A 20692-nucleotide genomic window follows, 5' to 3' on the forward strand; every position below is an offset into this window, starting at 1 on the left:
AACAATCTTATAATTGCCAAAAAAATAAAAAATGCTTTTACATTCACACGAGATGGTTATTTATGCAATAATGGAAATATGTATAAGTCAAGTTATGGCTGGAGCTCAATAGATATCATATTTAGATATCAAAAAACAATTATATCATATAAATATCATATTGTATTTTTACCCATGCAGGTTGTACTGACAAACGTTCAGACTAAACATTTCAAACTTGCCAAAATGTTCATGCAATTCAGCAGTTCAGAAATGAGGAGCTTCAAGAGATAAAATGACTATGGGAGTCAGTGGCTACCAGCAAGAAATAAACCTAGTTATTTTAGTAGTAATCATGACATAAATTAAATTATTAAATTCAATTAGCATTACTCTAGGGAACTGTTATACTGTATCACAAAAATCAACATTTCTGAACAACATTGCATGCTGCTGTCAGTGGTGTAAAGTAACAAATTACAAATACTCAAATCACTGTAATGAGCAGTTTTCTTCAGAAATTGTAATTTGCTAAGTCATTTTAAAAATGTGCTTTTACGTTCCCTTGAGTGCATTTTTAGTGCAGTATTGGTGCTTTTACTCCTCTACTTTCCTTCAACCTGCAGTCACTACTTTATTTTTTGTTGTTTAATTCCTGGCGCTTAACCCTTTAACTGCCTGCTCTACCAAATGGTTGACCATATTTTGACTGTTTGTAATAATGGTTTAAACTACACAGCATTGTTGGTTTACAAAAAAATCTAACAAACATAATCCTGTTGCACGACTTGATTTTGCTTTTATTGTTACAACAACAACAACAACAACAACAACAACAACAACAACAAAGCATGTTAAATGAAAATTTGAAATATTTTATGGCATACTTTGAAAAATAAAGATGATTTAGTATTCAAAAATGTTTTATTTTGATTATTTTACACTTCATATTTTTCATAGAATATGTATTAATTCCGGTAATTTTACCATAAACCGACATATCTACCAATTAGTAGAGGTTGATATTTTATAAATTATGGGATGTGTTGGAAAAGAAAATGCATTTAGTGTGTTAACTAGCGACATTAGGAGTTAAGAAATGCGGCAAAATTAAAAATTAAAGTGTCTAAGAAGAAGGCCAAAATCTTTACATATAATGGCCCAAAGACTGTTTACACTGATGAAAAGATGAAGCATGCCTACTGTTATGATGACTGGAATTACAATGAGTCTTAAACAATAACTAAATGCACTACAGAATATTACGTTTACACACACACACACACACACACACACACACACACACACACACACACACACACACACACACACACACACACACATACACACACACACACACAACAAGTACAAATTGGATGTAAACACATCAGCTTTTCACAGTGTGATACTAGCTACTCACTACTCTTGAGGGTAAAAGGGCTACTTTTACACTACTTGCACTGTATTTGTGGGTAAGTAATGGTACTTTTACTTGAGTATGATTTTTCACTAATCTTTTCACCACCATGGTTCTGTTTAGCTCTGGAGATTAAAGCCTGTTCAATACTGAAGGACAGGGAGATCAAACAAGTGGAGAAAATTATAGTAAGATAATGAATACAATCTATTCATTATTTATTATGGCATTAATAATGAAGCATGAACTGAGTCAGACATCACACTTAATTTGAGTGTTAAGTTCTTTCACACTCTTTGACTTGCAAACATATTGGTGTGTTGCTCTAGAGATCTTATATCCTGTGCTCTTCTCAGAACTTGAGTTGATTTTATGATTTACAGTACCTTTCTAAAATTAATCACCATGAAGTTTATCATTAACTTTTTGATTTTACTTTTTGATTTTTTTTTTATTTCTAAATATGTTCTTAATCAAATCCTCTCAATCAAACTGATTTAATCAGTTAAAAAATAAGAATATTGAATAAATTTATCTACTAAAAAAGCCAGATGCAAAAAGTTCAATTCTATGAGATTGGTTCACTTAATATTCAATTCAATTCAATTCAATTCAATTCAGCTTTATTTGTATAGCGCTTTTACAATGTAGATTGTGTCAAAGCAGCTTCACATAAATGGTCATAGTAACTGGAACAGTGTGGTTCAGTAACTGGAACAGTGTGGTTAAGGTTTTAGTGTTTAAGTTCAGTTCAGTTCAGTTTAGCTCAGTTCAGTGTGATTTAATCATTACTGAGAGTTCAAACACTGAAGAGCCAATTCATCGATGCGTAGCTCTACCAATCCTGAACCATGCGAGGCAGTGGCGACAGCGGAGAGGGAAAAAAAACTTCACCTGATGGGAGTGAAGAAAAAAAACCTTGAGAGAACCAGACTTAGTTGTGCACGACCATTTTAATTTCTCCGCTGGCCAAAAGTCTTGTGCAGAACTTCATTCGCCGTGGTTTATGCTGGAAGTATACTCTCTGGGGAAATATTGATGCAGCTCCAAACTCCTTACAAATATCAATCACATTAGGTTAAATAGTTTAATTATGTTAAAAGTGTGTAATCTAAATGGATGGACATTTTAAATCTCATTTGTTAGGCCTAAATTTGTTTTTGAGTGTATCATTTTCATGATTTCTTGTTAGTTGCTGTGTTTGCCTAAAGAAATCATATTGAGATGTGTAAAGCACTTGCAGATGTGCTAAAACACTATACAGTACAGTAGATGTTTGTGGTTTGGCGGATCAACAGTTACACCCTACAGCTAATGTTTAATGCATAAGCTAATTTTGCACTTTTCTTTTGGGGTGACCTAAAAATGGTCTAACTAATTTTAATGATCAGATGTAGATAAAATTATCTACTTTTGGTGATCCCAGCAAGTAATGATGATCGCACATTATTTGCCTAAACATTATTTCAAAATTATTGAGAAAATTTTAGTAATAAGAGTTTCTAATTTTTATTATAGGCTGTGCCCTCCTACCAAATTTCATTCCAGATATTTTGTATAGGTTCTTGTAAAGCAAAAAAATGTTACTTTACATTTTTCCCCAATACGATTTAAGGAATTGGTCATCTAAAAATAAAAATCCACCACTTCTTTGAAAGAAAGAATTGCATTTTAAAATTTGATTCAGTTCCAAAACATTTTTATTTTCTTGATAATGTCCAACATAAAATAATTACATTTCCTTCAAATAAAACAGGTCTTTTCTGTTGTTTTATATAAACTATAATTTATTATATAATAATAATAATAAAATAAAGAACGAATACACTACAAAAGTCATGTAACTTGACTTCTAGTTGATCATTTGGAAAAGTGGCAGAAGGTAGATTTTTCTGTTGAACTGCATCCGAATCATCACAAATATTGCAGAAGGTCTATTGCAACCCACATGGACCCAAGATTCTCACAGAAAGAGGTCAAGTTTGGTGAAGAAAAAGTCATGGTTTGGGGTTACATTTCAGTATGGGGGCGTGCGAGAGATGGATGCAGAGTGGATGGTTGGCTTGCCACGATAGACGCCGTCCCCACATTTTTTTTTTAAGTATTAGTTTTTTTAATAAATATTTATTTGAATTAAATAGAAAATATAATTCTAAATAATTTACTTAAGACGAGAGCATGGACTAATTAAAATCTGAACATAGCTACAATGCGTCATATTTCATTTATCACATGAGGAGAACAAGGGGAGTCGAATTTACAGAAAGAGAATGGCGGACTATTTAGTGTCAAAACGCAATGCAAAAGCGCCTGTTTGGCTATATTTTGGGTTCAAACCAAATGCAAAAAAAAGAACCTAAAAATGTTAATGAGGCAATCTTCAAACTTTGCCTGACAAAGGTGGCAGCATCTGCAGGAAACACTAATTTATACATGCACCTTCAACACACCTGATGTTTAACTATGTATGGGTCGCGGGTAGATAAGATCAGTAGCCAAAAATACGCAACGCATACTCTCATTTTAAAAATCACACGACCATCATCTTACAATGTTTAATAATAAATATCTTATTTTTTTAAATTAAAACGAGTGATTTAGCAATGCCGTGCCATTAATAAGCCAGCTGCAGAGAAACAAAGCAACCATCACAACAACTGCAGTAACCACGTTTTCCAAAGTTCAGCTTTTCTTTTTTTCACTTGATTATGATGCGTTTAATGTTAAAACATCAATAATGAATAAGTCGACAAGAGTGTATTGTGTGTGTGTGTTTGTGTGCCCGCGCGCATTTTATCACTGAGGCCGCTCTCTTCAAGTAACGAAAATTGCTTCGTCTGTCTGGCAATATTTCAGCTTTTAATCGAATGAAAAGTTTATTTAGATGAGCCAATATTAAAAAAATTGCAGTAAAGTAACTGTGACGTGCGGCCACACATTGAATCTGAGGTCTGATCTCATCGCTTTCTCGCTGTCATCCAGACATAGACCCAGCAAAGGACAGTATTTTTGTTGGTAAGTCTTTTATTCTAACCTTTATGATTTATATGAAATATGTCCTTACAGGCCACTTATAGTTTCATTGCTATACAAAGTGTATCCTATAACGTATAGCATATAATGATAAACATAGACCTATAATGAAAAATGTAATGTTATATGAAATAAACAATTATATATATATATATATATATATATATATATATATATATATATATATATATATATATATATATAAAATATGTATTATTATTATTATATGTATATAATAAAAATAACTTGTTTACAATACAGGTGCTGTTCTGTTTAAAATTCCTATGTGGTAACTGAGTTTATTAGGTTAACTAGTATTGAGTTATTTTATGTGATAGTTAAATATATTTTAAATAAACTGCAAACAAAATATATATAAACTTTATTTATTTTTTTCTCAGATTCTTTCTTGAAACCCTTAGTCACATACCTGTCTGGTGGCTCATTATGCAGCTCATTATGCAGGTCTTTGTCTTCTCAGGTGTGACTCCCTGCATAGTAATGATAGTTAACGCCTTCTTGCATAAACCATTTTTACACAGAAAGTGACTTAGAAAATTTAATTCATTATATTGTTTTCTGTGAGCAAGTGAACAAGATGATTCTCACATCATTTTAAATGATTTGAGAATCAATGATGTAGTCATTTACAATGATGTAGTCAATGATGTAGTAATTTAAAGTCTACAAGATCCAGTTCTCAAAAGTCTTGTGCACAAATGTTCTCTGTGTGTTTCACGGCCTTGTTACAGTGGCTTCAAAATTTTTGTTTTTCCCCTACCACGCATAAACATTCCTTTCTCAAAAATACAAACACATACAAACATGCTGCTTAGGTATTATTGTAGCCCAACTTGTGCTGTTTACAGTGTTATCACACTTTAGCCATTAATATGTTTTAAAGATACTGAAAACAACACAAATGTCAGTGCATGTCCAAACTTCTCCAGAGCCCCAAAACACCCTCAGACCCCAAAGGGTTAAGGTCTGTCACACCCTAAAAACAACTTGTCAGTTATAGACTTTTGTCTAAGCAAAGTCAGACCTTACTGTCCTCATGAAGAAATTAAAAATCAAGGCAGATCATATTTAATTTTGGTAATAATTTTGGTAAGCGTAATCTAGAGGCCTTTGCCTTTCATATAACTTCTGATACCAAATGATCAACTAGAAGTCAAGTTATTATTTGTTGTTCCTAAAACTTGGATAGGCGACAAGACTTTTGTCAGGTAGTGTATATGTATTATTTATTAATATATATATATAAACTGACATTTTAAAAACTGTTTATACTGTATTTTTTGTCTGATCAATGTACGTGCAACAATGTTTTCCTTTATTCCTGTCCTGTTTCATATGACAATATACACTATATCACAGAAAATTAAACAACTCAGTAGAATTTTTGCATATTTTGAAAGCATTTATTTGTTTTGCATCATGCAGTGGTCAATGAAATAGCTGGCATAATTATTAACAGGATACTTCGATCATCATCATTCCACCTTGACAAGCTTGTATATACTTTTAGTCATTATTAATTGCATAGCACTACTGTAGATTTAAACAGAAGAGTAGATAAAACAACACAAATTTTAGCTTGTTGTCTTCAGTTATACAAACATTTGTTGAACAGCGTGACTACTGAATTGTATTTCTCCTCCAGAAACTGCAGTAATTCCTTCAGTGTTTTTTCAGGGATTTTCTTCTTCTTATCTTCACTCTCGTCTTTGTTTGCAGCCCAGTGAGCTCGGGATACCCATGTGCTTTTCGTTTTATTATAGCAGCAGAATGCGTTCCACATGTGTGTGGGAATGTTGACTTTTTGATTCAAGTAATGTTCTTGATTCGGCACAGCTCCAGTCAGCACATAGGCAGGACGATTTTTTGCGCAGTCAGAATCCATTAATTCTCTAACATCATTCTCCATACGGTTCCAGCTGCCACCATTAAAGCTTTTATACTGTGGTACAACATTGGTCAGGGTGAATGTAGATTCAGCAATGTCTTTATTCGCTGCATGGCCATTGGGAAATAAGTGACCACGATCCAGTCTATACAATTTCTGGTAGTCTTCTGTATACGCCTGATTAACACGTCGTGCACGCATCTGAACACCTGAAGTTTCAAGCTGCACAACAGACGAAGATAAAATGATGGATATTAAAATGCTGCAAAATTTATCTTTTTTTTAAGTCATAAAAATGTAAAATTGGAATTTTAAAGGGAAAGATTGAAACTTTAGCTTCTCCTGTTTAAAATAATATATGTCACCTGATGCTGACTGCTGAAATAAGTTAGAGAAAACCAAAAATGCAAACATATTGGGCATCTTCATTAGCCCCTTTCACACAGTGATACCGGAAAATATCCGGAAAATTTACGGAACGACTTTACCGGTATGTTCAAAAAAGCGCTGTTCACACAGGCGAGGACGTTACGGAAATTTTCCGGAAAAAGAGCATTCACACATCCATTCCAAAATACCGGTAAATTCTGACATCATTCACCACAAATGAGCTTTAAACGGCTGCGCTTGTATTTGTAAACATTTGACTAAATTACAAACTCTTTTGATGATCAATATTGTAAACAACTTTCACAGGATCATATTCGCATTTCGAGATGTTCATAATATGTGCGTGTGCTGCCGCTCACAGGCTGTTTCATGGGCACACGCAAAGCTTGAAGGTAAACAAACAACGGCTAATCATAAGCATCTTATCGATGATTATTTGCACAGTTGGCATTAAGGAGAACATATAAACGTTATCTGACTAACTTCTAGCAGCTAAATGCGTCTGGAAAAATATTCAAAGGCTTTTATTCTCACAAACCGCGCGGACGTAAATGCGTCTGACTGTTGTGATTGGCTAAAGCAGAAGTCTTACGTCAGCACGTTCTAGACGTGCACGCGCTTATTCCGGAAATATTCCTTCTGCGTTCACACAGCGCAGCATTCCGGCAAATTGCCGGTAATGTTACAACTTCTCTTTCCGGAAAATAGCCAGAACGAATTTACCGGTATTTTCAAAAAGGACCTGTTCACACATACAACCTTTCCGGAAAATTGCCGGTAATTTTCCGGAAAGGTCTGTATGTGTGAAAGGGGCTATAGTCAGTAAATAGAATGTACCAGTTTTTCGCTGAAAAACACCTAGAATAACATTGGAATAAAATGCTATAATTTGCTTAGGGAAATGTGGATGTAGACAAAATTTATTTTGGAAGTATAAAACGAAAAGTGTTGCATGCAGAACTGTTGCAAACAATTTATTTGTGTATATATATAAATACATATATAACACATACTTTTTGAGACAAAAATATTCGGTTAATTTCTGATACAATATTAAATTAGAAACAATCACCTGTGGCTCAATCATCCATCGAATCTGTGGTCTTCCTTTCTTGAACCCAGTATATCTGTATGCTGAGAAAACAGGGATCTTATTTGTTGTATCGTAGAGGGTAGCAAATCTGTAAGCGTTCTTGTATCGTTGACAGATCAGTTTGTAGCGGTTGTTATCCTGGGAAACCGAATCCTTCAGAATGCCAGGAATCACCGGAGGCTTTCCCTCTAGAAAAAACTGACTGCATTTACTGAATGAATCTACAACTTCAGTAATGATGAAGGGAAAACTGAACACCAGCAGCGCAGAGACGACAGACCGACGCATCTTCAGCTGAAGTGAATCGTGAGTCAAAAATAAAGCTGAAGTAGTTGTAGAAATGCTATAGAAAGCTCCCACAATCAAATGCTGAACCTCACTGAATGAAGTATTTATACTGTGTGACAATAGAAATGACGCCTGCACACGGAAGCCTATGAGCTTCTCAGAAGAAGACTTGCATTTCAGCACATCACATTCTGATGTGTTAGGTTTTTTTGACACTTCATTAAGCCCACAAGCCTGCACTGCATTAAAGGAGACCTTTTATGCAAAAATGCCATTTATAAAGAGTTTAAAGGCAGTATTGTGTGAATATAACCAGCCTTTAATAATAAATGTTGATTAATTATATTATCTATATTTTTATTTATAAAAACAGCGAATGATCACATTGTGATATCGATGCTAAAACGATATATTGTGCAGCAGCAGCCCTATAATGTATTTATTTAAATTAGGGGATCCAACAGTTTTGACACATGCGCTGTAGGTGAATTGATTAAACTAAATTGGCCATAGTGTTTGAGTGTGTATGGGTGTTTCTCAGTACTAAGTTGTGGCTGGAAGGGCATCTGCTGCATAAAACACTGAAAAAAGTGTTGCATGCAGAACTGTTGCAAACAATTTATTTGTGTTGAATTTAAACAAACAAATAAAATTTAGTAATGTTCAACTTAATTTGTTTGTTTAAATTCAGTCCAAATAAATTATTTACAACCACTTAACGTAAATCCAAGGAATCATCTTTGAATAATTTCTTTCAGTGTATTGGCCGTTGATTCCGCTGTTGTGACGCCTGATAAATAAGAGACTAAACAGAAAGAAAATGAATTAATGAATAATACAAATGTATAATATAGGGATGTAACAATATTGTAAATACCGTCATACCGCAATAGTATTTTTTTAATATTACCGTAGGCCCATGACTCAATAAAACTATATTTCTGAGAAAAGTTTGCTCAGGCGAATGAAGCGAACGGGAGGTAGCGGGAACTACAATTACCATCAGCCTAGGCATGGCCATCATTTTCTTTCTAAAAAGATACGAAAAAGGAGAAAAGGTGACAGACAAAGAAAAAAACAGTATGCTGGCACTGCCAGACTGTGGTGAAATATAAGTCGGGGAATACGACTAAAAACAGTCATGGGGACTGCAGAACACAGCACACTTGTTAGATTGATGCAGACATTGGCTTGTACCGCAAAGAGACCTCTATCTCACTCATGGCTTGTCCTCTCAAGTGGTGGAAAGACAATGCGCAATGTTACCCACTGCTGTCAACCTTGGCTAAATCATATCTCTCTGTCCCAGAAACCTCAGTTCTCAAATGAGAGGGTTTTTTCTGTTGCAGGGACATCCCCCACAGATCCCAGCTTTACCAGATTATAGTTATATGATAATTTTCCTTAAAAACCCCCATCTCTATCTAAGTGAGTGATTGATTAAATGTTGAATGTGATGAGTTTTCAACAATACTAAATTGAAACTTTATTTTTTTTTATATGGTTTAATAGTTTTTTGTTATTAAAATTGAAAAATTGAAGTTCCTGTTTCGAAACTCACAGATAGATGGCTAATTTGTATGTCATTGATATGTTCAGTGCTCAGGTAAATAAACCCTTTTGGCACTTTTTTTGAGTCTTTTCATTAGTTTTGTTTTTCCTGTAAATTACTCAATGAATACCGTACCGTGCCTTTCACACCGAGGTATTATCGTACCGTGAAACTCTGGCACCGTTACATCCCTAGTATAATACCAAAGTAACATTGTTCTTTGTATTCGAAAGTGAATTTCCTGAAATCTATACCGAGTGCTAGACAAAGTCTGAGGGACATTTACAATCATCAAATATCATTATTTCAGATCATCAAACTAATTTAAATATTAGTCAAAGATAACACAACCGTAAGTACACTTATTGTGGTTTAATTTCAGGTTTTTATTATTAATAGGAAAAAAAATACAACACTATATATCCCAGTGTGCTTTATGATTAAATATAGTAAATGTACATGTCATTCTGAAGACAGAAGAGAAATAGAAATGCCTTTTCTGCATTTCTCTCAGTCCTTTTCTCCTCTGGAGGTCGCTAATGCTGCGTCCTCTTTAGGTTCCTAATTTAGAATTTGCTTTAATAACAATTATGTAATACATAACAAACTATTTTTTTTTCCTTTTGCACTTAAAATTTTTAGCCCTAAATTGAAGATTTAATTTGTTAAATTGCCTGGGATCATACATAAAGGATACATGAATGATTTCAGTAGATTCATTGAGTTTTAAATGCACAAAAATCTGACCTATATGGATTTATTTTAATAGTTAGTTTCTTCTTTCTCATATATTTTTTCATGACTTTGAGCAGTACTTTAAATAAATGTAATATTTGTTAATCCACAGTTATAGTCCTATAATAAAATAATCAATTGGTTTGACGTTTCATTAAAATTATATTTTATTTATATAAATGCATATAGTTATTTCAACATGTTACTCACACATTTTAGAAAGCTCAGTCAGCCTGCAAAAGGAGAAAAGTGTGTGAAAGGAAAAATCTTGCGTATTAGTACTGTAGACGTCTATAGCATGACATTGAGTGAGCAAATCCAGAAGAGGAGTTTAGTTTTCTCTGTAGAATAGAATTTATTAATTAGCTCCAATTGATGGAATTAAATTTTGACTGATTAAATTTTCTTTTCGCAGATGAACTTGTATGTATGCTCGCAAGAAACATCAAACCAGCTTTTTAAATAGTTGAGAGCATATTTCACAATAGCACAGTGTTCTCCAGAGGGATCATCCTTTGTCCAGTTGTCAGGTTCACTTTTCCCAGATTGCCTCTTGTACCAAAACCTTCAATAGCAGAAACAGACAATCAGGGTTCAGGTTTTTGTTCAAAAATAAAGTGTAGAAAACTAGGCTTTTGCTTAAAATTAAACAATAGAAATAATAATGATAAAAAAATATCACAACAGATATATCTATTTTCATATATTTATATTTGTGTTGCATTGAAAGTTAAACAAGTTCAGTCAAAGTTCTTACTCTACTCCAGTGTCATTAAGAGTCTGATTGTTCACCCAAACCCAACGTCCTTCAGTCTCCAGATCACTGAGTCCAATCCATGTCCATTCGTTCATTTTAGATTGCAGAAATGCCTTATGGAAAGACACATTTTGAATAAATTGTATATTTGAGTTAAAAAAAGATTGTGTTCTGCTGTTTCTATTATTGTGAAGTACGTCAAACATGTAGGGCTCTATTTTGACGACCTAGGCGCAAAGTCCAAAGCGCAGGGCGCAAACGCATTAAGAGCGTGTCGTGTCAGAATCTACTTTTGCTCATAAAAGGACAGAAAAATCCTCTTTGCGCTGTGGCGCATGGTCTAACAGGGTTGAGCTTATTCTCCTAATGATTTATACAACCCGGGCTCATTGTGGAAACGTAGTCCCGCGGACGTTTCTGGAGACCGCGGAATACGTCCCGGCGGGTACGAACGGCTGCAGTTTTTGTTTTCGCGAATCCGCGAGAGGCCGCTGTTGCTCGCTTTTCCGCACCTCAGACGCCTCTCTCGCGAGCGTGGTTTGCACCCGCGCTGTTCTCGCGTGAACCCGCCAGAGGCCGCTATCCGACTGACCGGATGATTGACTGCGCGACCGGCCAATCGGCCGACTCGCCCTCCTCCTTCCCTGAACCCAACTGATTTTACCGATCGATCCGCCCGCCCGCTCGCTTCCCTAAACCCGAGCAACAGTTTACAAAAGCCGTCCAAAAAAATAAAAGCCCTGATTTTTATTATTCCACCGCGTTTTCGGATTTCGCCGCGTTCTCACCCTGTCACGAAACTCGTTCACTTAATTTTTGGGATTCTGTTTTTGTCTTACCTGATTGCTGGAGCTGCTCTTCCCCGGACTCGAAACGGTCGCCGTGGTCGACCCCTCTCCGCATCTCGAGCCTGCCGACGTACGCGCTGAGCTGAGTGGACAAACGGGTTGCACCGGGGAAGCCCTCCACAAGGAGGTAAGGCAAGCGCGAAAGGGAACAGCGTCACAGCGTCACACCGCCCCACAGCGTTTGCTTGAAAAAAATAAACGCGGCCGTACGTACCCCCCCATATTCCGCTGTCTCCAGAAACGTCCGTGGGACTACGTTTTCAATAGTGCATTTTGAGAATAAACCAATCAGAGTCTCATCTCTTATTCCCTTTAAGAGACAGTTGCGTCGCCACAGCGCATTCGCTATTTACATGACAGACTTTGTAAGTGAAAAAACTGAACACTTCACTAGCGAGAAAACAGATAAACAGAGCATCTGCAGCGCGAGAATGAGAGATGAGCCTTCTAATTAATTACTTTCACTTTCACTCTCGTGGATAGGAAAACATGTTTTACGCACAGACATCCATTAGCCTATAAACAATTAATTTTGTTTATTAAGCGCAAAGATTTGTTTCAAAACTATTTTTCAATTCAGTTCTAATTTCCAGCAAACAAATAAATGAACAACAATAATAATGAAGTGTGGTCAAAAAAACTGAGTTACATCCTAATACACATGCTGTCCAAGCTTGTTTTTTATTAAAACAAATATAAATATGCATAAAATAAATAATACAGCTAATAATAATATTATTACAAAAGCAAATTGTTATGAATGAACTGAGAAAGCCTCCCGAGATAAAGAAGGCATGAAAGTATGGTTTAATATTTATGTAGGCTAAAAAATTTAAATTTTTGTAATATTTTAATCCTTTAATTATTTTTCATATGTAAAGATGTTTGCGTATGTTTGCTCTGCATCCTGTGTGTATTAAGCAGTGTGTAAGTGAGGTGCACAACTAACGCGCTCTGCGCTGGACTATAGACGTGCTTTGATTTGGTCTATTGAACAGACTATTATAGTTCCTTAAATTAGCAACGCGCCAGCAATGCGCCTTAACACCCCACCTTTTTTAGACCAGAACGCCTATGGGCGCACATATGAACGCTAATGCATTTGCTATTTAAACAGCGTGCTGCAAAACGTCAACACGACTCTTGCGTCGAGCTGAAACTAGCGAACAACAATTGTTGCGCCAGGTGTATGATAGGGCCCATAAAGTTCACAGATTCAATGAACATCCAACAGCTTTAAAATGTCTCGCCTGTTCAGATCGGCTGGTTATGGTGACCAGATCGGTTCCTCTTGAAACACAGAAAGCTCGACTGCTTGACCAAGTTAGTTTATCAGAGCTGAAGAAATACAGCTTTCCTTGAAAAGCTGTCATGTTTGATGCTCTAAATGCTGAAAAAGGCATATGAAAGTGATTCATTAGATCTTTCAAACACTCTTGAATTTGCAGATGTTTGTTTGATGAACTCGTCGTCTAAATCTGTTATGAAAGATGATCAGCTCACCTTTATAAAAGGACTGTTGTTCTTTAATTCTGCTGTTGTTAGCTGTCAGCTCTTTCACCATGGCTGATTCAAGGAGAGACAAATTAGAGAAATGAGTTAAAAGACTCACTCATATTTATTCAACAAAAATGAGTCATTGGAATAAAGGTGGTTTGGCTCTGAAAGTAACACAACTCACAGTCTTTAATGTGGAGATCATCTTTAACTCTGCTGTAGTTCGCTGTCAGATCTTTCATCATGGCTGATACAAGGAGAAACGAGTGAGAACAAATTAGAGGAATGAGTTTGAAGACTAAATGTTGTTTATTTAACAGAAATAAATTATTTTAGGTAAACGTGGTTTGAAATTAGGCTTGGGTCTGACGGTAACATAACTCACAGTCTTTAATGTAGAGGTCATCTTTAACTCTGCTGCAGTTTGCTGTCAGTTCCTCAAGCTGTCTCTTCATGACTAAAACAAAAGCAGCGAAGAAAGAAAGAGAGAGCCCAGGTGAAAAAGAAGTGGTCTTTAAATATATTACTTGAATAGGTAGTATGTTTAAAGTACAATTAGCACAAACAACATGCATATTTAAACTGCTATTTAAATATATTGGTTTGCATTTTAATGTATTCATTACATGTATTCAATGTACTACAAGTACATTGGTAAAAAAATATGCGTAATTGCACTATTCAAAAATATTTTGGAACGCAAGCATACTATTTATGCATTTTAATGTATTTACACAAAACACACTAATTTTATTCTTAAAGTATGTTTTATGTGTACTTTGTATAAGAACATTGGGAAACAGTGCTAGTTTGAGTGTGTTTAAAGTATTGTATGTTGTTTTTTGTAATTGTTTTAGACATAATGAAGCATTTTAAATACTGCAAATGAGCAAGTGCTTAAGCCTGTATTTTACTAAATATTCTAAAAATGTTACTTTACGCTGTTGTACAATGTTAATTGTCAATCAAAAAAGTTGAAAATTACAGTTTTCAAGCATTAAAAACTGTGCAGATTTTTGTGTTTGTATTGTACTTTTACGGCATATTTTTATTATAATTAAAATACATTCTTCTGAGTAATTTAGTTATTTATTTATATATATATATATATATATATATATATATATATATATATATATATATATATATATATATATATATAAATATATATATATATATATATATATATATATATATATATATATATATATATATATATATATATATATATATATATAAAGTGGGTCTTGTAGTACTCTGCAAATGTATAGCAAGTTTAGTAATAACACATTAATATGAATCTTACAATATTTTTTTAATAAATATACTTTCACTGAGCTTAAACAATAAACAATACTGAGCTTAAACAATACTAGTTTTAAAATAAACTTCAGCTGTGCTTAAATTATATCTTATCTGAACTTAAAGTATATTCCAACTGGGTTTTTACTATACTTTAATTGGTTTTAAAATGCACTCATGCAGCTGGGCTAAAAATACACTTCATCTGAATTTAAAGTAAACTTCAACTGTGTTAAAAATATACTTTAACTGTATTTCAAATATACCATTTAAATGTACTTTAAAGAAAAAATACCCTTTTAGAAGTACACTTTAATTGTACTTAAAGTATGCCCATTTTAACACAACTAAGTATGTTACAACATATTTCAAATAGCTTAAAATTAAACTAAAGTATATGTAAAATAACAATTAATATGCTTGAAGTTGTTCCAAAATAACACATTCAATATCCACTTAGTATAGTTCAATTAAAGTATGACAATTACGTCTAAAAAAAAAAATACAACTTAATTTTTATACCTGGGAGTTCTTTTTATTTTTACCTTTGAATGAAACATGCTGCAGTGTATTGAGTGCAGTGATATCTAGTCATGAAACATACTGTCAGTGCTGAGAGAAACACATTACATAAGCAGTGTCATTACAATCACCCATCATAATGTTTCATTGTAACAGTAATATAACACATTTTGTGATGTGGGTCTGCACGTGAGGCAGTTGTTTTGCATATGATAGTCTTCTATTTAAAGGTGCTTTATGTAAGTTTTTGAGTCTTCTAAAGACTTTAACCTGCCCTTAAGTGTGTTTTGAACCAGGTGTGCAATACCTAGTTCAACCACTGGGTGTCAAACATATGGCACCTTTAACCTTTAGATGGAGTTGAAGATTGTCTTGAATTTCCCGCAAAGGGGAGTGACGTCCTTGTCATTTAAAACTCTATGTCATCAGTTGTGTATCTTTCTCTACGTTTATTTAGTAGATCTCACTTCACCGCAAAATTGCTCATTGTCTTTTTGGCTGAATGTATTTTATTTCTTTCTCTTTTTGGTAGAAAAACTTAGCTAAGCTGTTGTGTTCATCATGTTTTGTGTATTTTCAGTATTGGTAGTGGACGTAAAGGGATAGTTCACCCAGAATTCTGCCATGATTTACTCACCCTTTACTAGATCTAAACGTGAACAGAAAAGAAGATATTTTAAAGAAAGCTTAAACATTTAATCACTGACTTCTGTAGTATCTGTTTTTCCTACAAAGGAGGTCAGTGGATACAGGTTTTCAGTTTTCTTCAGAATTTTGTAATCGAACATCATAATTTTATTGACGTAATTAGCTGAGATTATTAAAAAAAATATCCAATACTGATTATGCATCAGCCATTTTGCAACTATAAATACTACGATTTTTCACTTTTTCAAATTGATTTTGTTTCTTCAATTTTATTTCGCTGATGCGACTAGATATTGAGCCATTGAGCAAAGCAATATAAGCATTCAGTTCTCATGACTCTTGGGAAGATCAACATAGTGCATCATCTCAAGTCCACTAAAAGACTGGCACATTCAATTAAAATAAATTAAAATTCAAATGTTTTACTCACTTTTGGTGTTAGTTTGGGCAGACTGTTGCGTTAAAGCCCTGACATCTGAATAGAGACAGAACACAAGCAGTGAATTCACAAAGAAAATCTACATGTCTGTTATTCTGCTGTAGATGTGAGTTATACGTACACAGTATGCTTACAACACAGAGACCTCCAAGAGCAAAAACCAGAGACACAGCAAAAACAGTCAGCAGAAGTTTATTCCACTTTGCGGTATTGACTTCCCTCTCACTTTCTTGCTCATAACTGTGGTTTCCTGTGGTTAGAAATGTAAAGGAAACTATTAATTTCTAAACCATAAAAAACTACACTACAGCATTTCTTTTAGGATCTAACATGATTTGGTTCATGTACATTTTATTGAATTATTATTATAATTTTTTACTAAATACAATAACAATTCACAAAAACGGGCTGTCTTCTAGTCCCCTAAACATATAGCTTAAAGTTTCAGTGAAAGCTACATTTTATTGAATATTTAACATGTATTTTTTAATTGAATGTTTGCCATTGTGGTTTGCCATGACCACTGTTACTCCACAGATATGGAAAAATGCAAATAATTCATGAAACAAACTGCTAAGAAAACCTGAAGTACTGTACAGTAAAACTGGATATAATTCAATGACAATAAAGCAACCGAGACAAACGGGTATATACACTCACAGGCCACTTTATTAGGTACACATTACTAGTACCGGGTTGGACCCCCTTTTGCCTTCAGAACTGCCTTAATCCTTTGGGGCATAGATTCAAGCTACTGGAAATATTTCTCAGAGATTTTGCTGCACATTGACATGATAGCATCACACAGTTGCTGCAGATTTGACGGCTGCACATCCATGAAGCCAATCTCACCACCACATCGCAAAGGTGCTCTATTGGATTGAGATCTGGTGACTGTGGAGGTCATTTAAGTACAGTGAACTCATTGTCATGTTCAAGAAACCAGTCATGATTGGCGATTTATGACATGGCACGTTATCCTGGTGGAAGTAGCCATCAGAAGAGGGGAACACTGAGGTGAAAAAGGGGCGGACATGGTCAGCAACAATACTCAGGCAGGCTGTGGCGTTGACACGATGCTTAATTGGTAATAGTGGGCCCAAAGTGTGCCAACCGCCCTGCCCCTCACCCCATTCCAACCAACACCATTACACCACCACCACCAGCCTGAACCGTTGACACAAGGCACGATGAATCCATGCTTTCATGTTATTGATGCCAAATTCTGAACCTACTGTACCATCTGAATGTCGCAGCAGAAATCGAGTCAGTCAAGGCAATGTTTCTCCAATCTTCTATTGTCCAATTTTGGTGAGCCTGTGTGAATTGTAGCCTCAGTTTTATGTTTGTGCCCATCCGCTTCAAGGTTGGACGTGTTGTGTGTTCAGAGATGCTCTTCTGCAGACCTCGGTTGTAACGAGTGCTTGTTTGAGTTCCTGTTGCCTTTCTATCAGCTTGAACCAGTCTGGCCATTCTCCTCTGACCTTTGGCATCAACAAAGCATTCGCGCCCACAGAACTGCCGCTCACTGGATATTTTCTCTTTTTCAGACCATTCTCTGTAAACCCTAGAGATGGTTGTGCGTGAAAATCCCAGTAGATCAGCAGTTTCTGAAATACTCAGACCAGCCTGTCTGGCACTAACAACCATGCCATGTTCAAAGTCACTTATATCACCTTTCTTCCCCATTTTGATGCTCGGTTTGAGCTGCAGCAGATCGACTTGACCATGTCTACATGCCTAAATGCATTGTGTTGCTGCCATGTGATTGGCTGATTAGAAATTTGCTTTAGCAAACAGTTGGACAGGTGTACCCAATAAAGTGGCCGCTGAGTGTAGTTTTGCATCTTTTCTGAACAATTGATTTGCTAATAAAAAATTTCATGGTCACATTCACACCACTTTTCACGTTGGCAGATATTAAAAAACAACTCTTAGTTTTTAAAAATGTTTTTCATGATCTGCTATCTGAACTACAAAAAGACCGTTCTTTTATTTACATGATAAGGTTGACATGAATCTATAAAATCCATATATTCAAACACTGATTTATCCGAGTAAGACAATATGATTAAGGTGATTACATGAGTTGCTTTTTGAATGACCCTTTCATGGTCCCGTTTCACACGTTATAGTAGATCGATAAACATCATTGCATCACTGCGGCTGTCCAATGTTTCCGCCAGAGTTTCACTTAATTCCGGCTGGTTCATTTTTAGTTTTTTGACTTTAACTGCAGTTTGGCACTTTCACTTTTATTCCGGTACATTTCATTCATGCAGCTTCTGATAAATTGAGGGATTGGATCTCTTTAGGTGCAGAGAATAGTGTCAAACGGCTGTGTGTGTATTGACAATCCTATTGCCAAATGCGGCGAAGTCTTACATTATGTTAATAGTTTGATTGAGGTGTTCACATGTCATACTGCACTTCAATAATGCCACTAAAATCGGCTTACTCCACATGTCTTTATCCCATTTCCGTTTAGTTTGTCTATGACTTTAGTCAGATTAAGGTCATCAAAAACTTTAGTTTACATTGTAGACTCTTTATCAGAGTATTGTCTTAATCATATTAAAATCGGAGTATTAGTGTCCATGTAAACATACTCAATGTTAGCCATTTTAGACAAAAGCATCTACTGAATGAAGAAAACCTATATTTGACCAATAAAATGCTCATTTCTGCAAACTGATAAGATTGCAGCCCTACCTTCATTCCGAGAGTTTTCATTTGAAGCAACCGTTGAAAGGACGATTCTAGAATTTTCATAGACTGAGTCCATTTCATGAGCCTGACAGAAGATGAGTTGGCTAATGAGATCTGAGCACTGCTTGAAAATAAGGAAGTCTCATAAAATGCTACTCATCAATATAGACAGGAAGTCAGTTTAAGTTTGTGCCATGTCAAAAAATAAAGATGACACAAGCATCCCAGTGTAGATGAACTAAACTTGACATTCAAAGATCAGAGACCTTCTAATGCTTTTTTAAGTCTAATATAAAGCAAATAATCTCAAATATGGAAAGAGCTAAGCTTGTTTTTGTGGTGTTTTTGGAGGCATGACTATATCACCAAATCTGTCAGTTTTGTTCTTTAAAATGCTTCATTTAAAATGTGAGTTACCCAGTACTGGGTTGCAGCTGGAAGGGCATCCGCTGTCTAAAGCATATGCTGGATAAGTTGGCAGTTCATTCTACTGTTGCGACCTCTGATTAATAAGTGAAGTTTAATTTATTAAACTAATTTCGAGAGGAGTACGTACTCATGATTAAACCAGCTGGCTCATATTAGCTAATCACGATCCTTCAATCAAGGATCCCTAGTTCCCATATATATCTCCTCCTTTTCCACTTACAACTATCTTCGTCTTGAAGAATCCCCCCTCCTCCCCCTCTTCCACCTTTATCCAAAATAAGTAGCTCGGCGGCCCAGCAGCAATACCAATAGCTCCGGCTACCTACTGAGCTTCTGGTATCTCTGCGCGGCGCTAGCCTGCAGTTCTCTCTCAAAAAAATAAATAAATAAAAATAAAAATAAATTTCCGCATCGTAGACCTCTTAAACCTACGACTAAAAATTTGTCGTCTCGCTCTCAGGAAGTTCACCTTGGCTAGCTGCGGGGGAGTTGTGAGATCGCCCTGAACTCAATCTCCCTTCGCCCCACAAAGGGAGGGAGCCCTGCACTCGAGGAATGCCTTGAGCTCATGGCTCTCTCCCGGGACAGCATGCCAAAGGAGCGTTCGTAAGTCATGAGCTAAGTGTGAACTCTTGAAAGGGACTAAACCGAAGGAAAATGAGGAAATATCTTGTTCGTTACCTTCTGCCATCAAAAAGATTTTCACTTACTGAACCGCTGCTTGCTAATTATTATTACTATTTTAAGAATTTCCTTAAAATTTTTGTTTGACCGATGTTGGATTTTGCAGATATCTATAGCTTGGTTGGACCGTACTTGCTGATCACCTATTAAAATGTGATTTCTCAAAACAAGACAGTATTTTTGCATGTCTAAAAACTGCTTTTTGATTGAACAATTGTTCAATATTTGGACTAGAAACAACAAAAATAAATCAATAAAATCTCTTTATTTTTTTTTACAGTGTACAGGTTTTTGTGCTTTCAGTTTCGTTCTTTTCCTTAAAACAATTAAGTAGGAGTTTTCACATACTGTAGTTCTGAGATTTCTAACTTGTGGTTGTTATGAGGTTGCTATTTGGTTGCTAGAGTATTCTGTGTGGTTGCTAAAGTGTTATGTTATGTGTAATAAACGTTATTAATGAA

The 20692-nt window shown here is 35.3% G+C and overlaps 3 protein-coding genes across 5 annotated transcripts in view; all 3 read right to left on the minus strand.

The window, feature by feature from the left end:
* The window catches only part of si:ch211-133n4.6, a 127128-nt gene that overhangs the window by 92635 nt on the left and 13801 nt on the right, over positions 1-20692 (minus strand). The gene's annotated exons all lie outside the window — the stretch shown is intronic.
* LOC101885869 (endonuclease domain-containing 1 protein-like) lies at positions 5837-10737 on the minus strand. 2 transcript variants are annotated; one of them, XM_073931395.1, is made up of 3 exons: positions 10607-10737; positions 7801-7862; positions 5837-6560 (listed from the first exon to the last, which is right to left on the minus strand). In XM_073931395.1, exons 1-3 carry the CDS (start codon positions 10608-10610, stop codon positions 6039-6041), a joined length of 588 nt encoding a protein of 195 aa, XP_073787496.1. In that variant the 5' UTR covers positions 10611-10737; the 3' UTR covers positions 5837-6038. The 2 variants fall into 2 exon arrangements, with proteins under 2 accessions (XP_073787496.1, XP_005159398.2); XM_005159341.5 differs by lacking the exon at positions 10607-10737 and having other exon boundaries at positions 7801-9644.
* si:ch211-133n4.7 lies at positions 10020-19378 on the minus strand. The gene is made up of 9 exons (XM_017352325.4): positions 19122-19378; positions 16531-16659; positions 16401-16445; positions 13884-13955; positions 13683-13745; positions 13505-13567; positions 13252-13391; positions 11154-11266; positions 10020-10961 (listed from the first exon to the last, which is right to left on the minus strand). Exons 1-9 carry the CDS (start codon positions 19192-19194, stop codon positions 10793-10795), a joined length of 867 nt encoding a protein of 288 aa, XP_017207814.3. The 5' UTR covers positions 19195-19378; the 3' UTR covers positions 10020-10792.

This window comes from Danio rerio, chromosome 19 (assembly GCF_049306965.1).
Source record: "Danio rerio strain Tuebingen ecotype United States chromosome 19, GRCz12tu, whole genome shotgun sequence".
Taxonomy (NCBI): domain Eukaryota; kingdom Metazoa; phylum Chordata; class Actinopteri; order Cypriniformes; family Danionidae; genus Danio; species Danio rerio.